Source organism: Nicotiana tabacum, chromosome 4 (genome assembly GCF_000715075.1).
Source record: "Nicotiana tabacum cultivar K326 chromosome 4, ASM71507v2, whole genome shotgun sequence".
Taxonomy (NCBI): domain Eukaryota; kingdom Viridiplantae; phylum Streptophyta; class Magnoliopsida; order Solanales; family Solanaceae; genus Nicotiana; species Nicotiana tabacum.
In genome coordinates this window covers 91830413-91836856 of record NC_134083.1, presented here as the reverse complement: position 1 = coordinate 91836856, position 6444 = coordinate 91830413, and the positions used below count along the sequence as shown (strand labels likewise).

At 30.7% G+C, this 6444-nt stretch overlaps 1 protein-coding gene across 1 annotated transcript; it reads left to right on the top strand.

Moving 5' to 3' along the window:
- The first annotated feature begins 1282 nt into the window (after window positions 1-1282).
- Window positions 1283-1885, top strand: LOC107800620 (uncharacterized). Its single transcript, XM_016623822.2, has one exon. It carries the CDS (start codon window positions 1283-1285, stop codon window positions 1883-1885), a length of 603 nt encoding a protein of 200 aa, XP_016479308.1.
- The last annotated feature ends 4559 nt before the right edge of the window (window positions 1886-6444 follow it).

The following is a 6444-nucleotide window of genomic DNA, read 5'->3' as shown; positions in this document are numbered from 1 at the left end:
TATGATACACTCTCATCTTCCATTTTCTGATTTGTATAGTTAAATGATTATCTTATTGGAAAATGAACAAGACACGGTTTCACACTTTAGCCAAATCTTCTCTTAAAAGTTGCATAAAGTCCCTATGCTTGATGTAGGCCAGATCAATGATGATTTATAATCTAAAGTTACTTGACTCTTTATGTTATCGACTTGATTGATATTAGAAGAGCTACTGAAAAGTTTTGAAATATCGCATTTGAACGTTTATATTGTTATATCATTCAAAGAATGATGAGAAGAAACTTTTGAATGTTATAGGTGAGTTAAGTGAATGAATCAAGAGCTAAATAAGTGTCTTTATGTAGTTAAGGTTTCCGTATCTACTTTGTGCTTGTGAAACATCAAACGTCTGATATATGTTTTATTAATGAGATATTGAAGTCACCCCTGTAAAATGAAAAAAAACGGGAATCAATACTCCAACCTTTACCACAGCATCCCAATTTAGGAACATGGGAAAAAGGTTCCTAAAGTGCACGATTAGAAACTATGTTATTTTTGAGTTTGAGATGGCTACATTTTAAATTCAGCATCTTGACCATATTTATGTACTATTTATATAGTAAATTTACCATACTTTCATAGCATTAAAATGAGCAAATAATTAAGAACAATATTATCATACTGATATTTTTTTTACCATCCGCGCATCGCGCGTGTTCTAATACTAGTTTTCTTAAAAACTAATCCAACCTAACCTTTTTTTTCAAAATTGTTTTCCGAACTTTTTCAAAATATAATTTTCGAACACTAAGTCAAAATAAAATCAATCTCCACTCTAGTTAAGTCAATTGTTGCTTTAACGTTTATAGTGGAAACTTTAAAGAGCAATAACTTTCAAACAAATGTACTACTATTAATAGAAAAGTAATTTTAAAAAAAAAAACAAGGAGTTCCCCGAGAAAAGAAGTAGATATCTTAAGAACCACGTCGTTTCGCTGTAATGAAGGAAAGGCAAAAAAGAAAAAGAAAAAACAGCTGGGTTAATTAACTCGCTGAAATGAGCACTACCAGTAGTACTCCAAATTTGTTAGAGAGATATTTTCCATTTCAACTGTCCAAGGGTTCCAAGCTTCCCCTTCTTCAGGTAATTGAAAAAACTAGGAGAGATAATTGAAAAATCTCCTCTTTGATTTCTTTTCCTATTCCTGATGGGACGCTATATGTAAATGCATATTAACTATTTGATGAAAGGAGTCACAGTATGTACTATTTAGTTTGACAACAGTATCACCAGAAAATGAAACGACGAGGTCATTTTCCCAAGGATCCAATCAAATTCGTATGCGTTCTAGTGTCTACTGTTTTTACTTTCGTTCTGTGTCTTTCTGTACTTAAACTTCACGAAATACCAGTAGGAACTAGTAATACAATCAATTCATCAGGAGTTACGAAAGTGAAGATGAATCCAATAGCAGCAGGAGCAATAGGGAAGTTGGGCGAAATGGTGATCGGAATGTTACCTCGCGATTTGGGGTTCACTTTATTTTTGCCATCTGAAAAAGCATTCGAGCGGGATCTGGGTTTGGGTCCCAATGAGTTGGTGGGGGAGAAGGGGAACGATACGTATGCAATACTAACTCGTGTACTGGGATTTTCAGCTGTGCCGAGAGCGATTAACTCGGATGATGTACAGTTGGGGAAGGAGATTGATTATGATTCTATATCGGGATATATACTGTATATATCGAAAGATTCAGATGGGTCATTAATAGTGAATAGAATTGCTTCTGAAATGGTGGATCTGAGAAGAGGGAAGATAGTTGTACATGTTATGGATGGGGTGATAATGGATTCAGAATTTGAGCAATCTGTACGACCTGGTTCCGAGGAGGATAATTGAGCTCAGTTTCGTGAATTATTGATTTTCTGATTACCCCATTTTTACTTGGGGAAAAAATTGTGAAGCTTTTACTGAGTACCGATTGATGCATTTGGGATGGCGCAGGTGGATCTATAAAGATAAAGAGGAAAACTTTATTGACCTTATTAAAAAATATTGGGCTTTGTGTAGTTTTTTTTTGTTGTTGTTGATTTTGGACTTTTTCAAGCTTATGTTTTGCTGCTGCTTGTTTGTTACATTAATTTAGCCTGTTATAATTGCTACACTATAATATTATTGTAAAAAAAGAAAAAAGGTTATAGCTGTTACACTATACTTTATTTATCGTCTTATAGGAGAAAAAATAAATCTGTTATAACTCTACCAAAGTCAGCCCATCATAAGTGATGGAGTACTTTGCAGTTAATAAGGTTGTACTGATAGATGATAGATAATAGCAGATGATACTGAAAATACCTTTCAACTATTGAAAATGGAGCATATATATCCTCCGTTTTAGTTTGAGTGCAAAATTACCCTAACCGTTATACAATAGGATCAATAATAAAAAAGTGAGAAAATTTAAAGATTGACTTTTCTTTTCTTCTTCCCCTCCCAATTCTCTCTCCATGCTTTTCATTCTGTTCGTTGCCCCTTTTCTTTTCTTTCTTTCTTTCTCTCTTTTTACCCCTTAATTCAAATCAATACAAGAAAAAACCTTCAGAATTCCATTTTTCTTTACACAAAAATCTAACCCATTTTGCTTTATATGTGCACACAAGTTCCATCCACTAGCACCACATGTGACATACACTGCACTAATTGTTCTAGCTGAAAAATTTTTGCTCTTGGTATCACTCCTACACGCTAGTTTTCTCCGCTCAATATCCTACATGCAAGTTCATGTTGAATTTTAAGCAACTTATATGCAGTACAAGAAAAACTTTAAAAGGTTGCAATTTATCTTGATGGCTATATTGCCACTTGCTGAAGAATAATACTTGAAGGACATTAAAACTTGACAGCCAAAACCAAAATTTGTTCAAACTAGTTCCTTTTTCAATAAGAAATGACTTGTATACAAATTCATTTACTTGACAACCTAATATGTCATCAACGCACTCCGCAATAGTATACACATTAGTTAATGGCTGTTTTTTTTTTAGATACAACCGGTGGTCGTGGGTGAAACTTGAGTGTAGTAGATAAAGCAAAATGGGTTCAATTTTGTGTGAAGAAAGATAGATTTCTAATAGAATTTTTCTGGATTTGACTTATTTGAATTAAGAGGTAAGGAAGAAACAAAGAAGAAGAAGAGATAGGGAAGGGGTTGGCAGCGGACTTAATGAGAGGAGGCATAGAGAGAGAATTGGGAGGGAAAGAATAAAAGAAAAAATCAAACTTTTTCTTATTCTAAATATTTTCTGAATCATGTTTTTTCACTTTTTCGTTAGTCAGGGGCATTATTGATCCTATTGTATAACGATGAGAGTAATTTTGTTCTCAAACTCAAATGAAGGATATATTTGCTCCATTTTCAATAGTAGGAGGATATTTTTGGCCCTTCTCCTTAGCTGATATATAATCTGGTTTAACAACTTCCTGGGGTGATATGCTTGTTCTTGGAATGCATCGATCTACCCATGCTGCTGCTTACTTTGCAAGATCAACTAGACCCAAAAGACTTAAAAAGAGAGAATACTGGAAGAAGAATAGAATGGTAAAATCAGTCTGTTCAATAGTCAGTACCAAGAACAAATTCAACAAGTAGGTTTCTAAAATCAGCTGATCTATAGGCATGAATCGAAAAAATTAAGAAACTTTTCATAATTACTTATGAAAATTCCTCAAAACCACGTTGAATTCCCTATTAAAGGGAAATTCCATTCTGTGTAAATTCCTCAAAAATTATAAAGCCAACTAAAAACTCAAAAATTCCCCCAAAAAAATGACTTTTAGAAAACTGAACGCAACAGTAAAAGCTGAACTCGACCAAATATCCAAACCTCTCGAGACGATGGTTGGTTTGTTTACTTGTACAATTAAAATGGCCAAACTGAATTACTTTAAGAATATAGTTAAGAATATATTATATATAGTTATGTAAATTTTATACTATTAGTGCAATATAATTCGTATAATAAGTTATTACTTATCTATTTTATTTTCAGGTTACCTTATTAAGCATGTAATGGAAAATTACCTATTGTCAAAGTTATATTTAACCTAGTGATGTAAAAAATTATATTTTATAAGTGTACATAATTTAATCTCTTTAAGTGAATGCATATCCTGATTTAATTTTCTTTTATAAAATTCTCAATAAGCTGTCCAAGGAGAAATTAATTTGTGGGAGTTTAATTACTCTATGATTTTTCAATTGTATGTTTTTCTTGTTCTCCGAAAACCATTCCAATTCCGTGCAAAATAAGAAACAATGCAAGTCGAATACAATTAAGCATATTCAATTTGGAAACCCTTTTTGTTGAGTACTTTTTTAAGTAACAAACCTTTCCGAAAAAGTTGTCCCTGTTGTGAACAAGGCTAGTGCAGTAAGGATTTACGGGCCAAATTTGTTGAGCAAGACTGATTTAGTTAGGACTATTGGGCCAGGACCTAATTTAAGAGAAAGCCCAAGGATTAAACAATCGAATAGAATATCGGAGAATTATATTTGGGATCTAGGGGGATATGCAGGGCATGTGAATACTGTTGAGAAAAATGTCTGAGTCCTCTCCTCCCCAATTTCGAGTCTAGCTTCTCATCCCCTTTTTTGGTTCTATTCTATCTTATTTAGCTTCGCATTCTGTATTTTCATTATGTTGTTATACTTTTTTGAATTGTAATCGTTAGATATTACCATCAATACAAAATATATTTTGGAGTTGTTACAGTCCCAAAGCTATTATTTTCACCGGGCCTTCTTCCACTCGATACATGTAACTTTTTGCATGTTTTAAAAATAATTGCATATATAGAGCAACCGTCAGATTTTTTGGTGATATGTCAGAACATGACCGCTAGTTCTGACATGCAAGCTTCAACTTTTAACCGCTGTCAATTTTTGATGAACTTATTTGCTCGAGATCAAAATTTAAACAATGGTACGAAAATAACCTACTTGTGCACGTCACCCTACACTTTCAACATATATGAACATGAGGGCAAAATAAAGGTAAAAACATCCACTTTTAAGGTTATTAAAAATATTGGATTACAAAAATAACCTTTTAATATTATGCATAATAACTCACGATAAAAGGACATAGACCGATTTCTAGACATTAGCCTTCTAATCCTATTAGTTTTAGGATATAATATTACATTACCTTTAGGAATCCTATTAGTATAATTATTTTCGGGTATAGAAATATTACATGTTAGCATGTAAACCTAAAATCTTTAGGGTCATGTTAGATTTTCTATTAGTATAATTACTTTTGAGATATTGACATATTTTTAGCTATGTAATCCTATTACTTTTAGGATATACTTCTTAAACAATTTCTATTACTAATTTAATTTAAAATGTATTATATTGTCCGAATCTATTTTGAAACATGGGAGCCTATATTATTATAAAAATACGAATATAATATTGATAGATCAAAATAGTCCTAAAATATTAAACAAAAGAATTCATAGGGAAAGGACATAGCTGTAATTACTTATTCTTTTGGACTACAATAACTTCTATGTTAATTTTTTTAATATTTAAATTTTTATAATTAATACAATCTTTTCTATTGAATTATTATTAAAAATATGTAGGAAGGTTTAATAAAATCAATTTCATAAGAATCTTCAATATTAGTAATACATTACCACTCCATAATATTCAATACCAAAAAAAATAAAAAAAATGCTAAACGGACCGCATAAAGCGTTGAAATTGAGAAAAAAATCTTCATGATAATATATTATTATATTATATTTGAACTGCTTTCCTCCTCAAATAATATTTTTTTAATATTAATTTTTCGTGTAATATAGAAAAATATACCTATTATTAAAGAACAACTAAAAAAAAATTTAGGAATATAAATGTGTGAGAAAAGAGAGAAAAAAGTTGGTAAGAGCTAGTACCATTAATTATTTTACAAACATAAAGATCTAAAAGTAGAATGTTATGTCAATCTTTTTACTCTTTAAAAATAAAATTTATGGTGGATAAAATTATAATTAGAGTTAAATATTCAAACATGAGATGAATTAATATTAAGAATCTAAATCAACAGAAAATAAATTATATTTTATGTTAAAACCAAATAATCAAATCTTTCAATTAATTATTTAGCAAGAGAATCTAATTAAATTATTTTTTAAATTCATCATATGAGTAAAATTATTTTTCAAGTTAAAAAATCTTAGGATACATAAATTTATTCCATAAAAAGAGTGTTAGAGATTTTAAAAAATAGATCGCAAAGAAAAAAATATTAGTATAATACTAAGAAGGTCATACAAGTGTTCGATGAAGCACAGTCAAAGTTAAATTCTGAACCAGAATAAGCTTTAAAGATTATATATAAAAAGTCGACTCTAGTATAGTGGGATTATCCTTTGTAGATGCCTTCAAC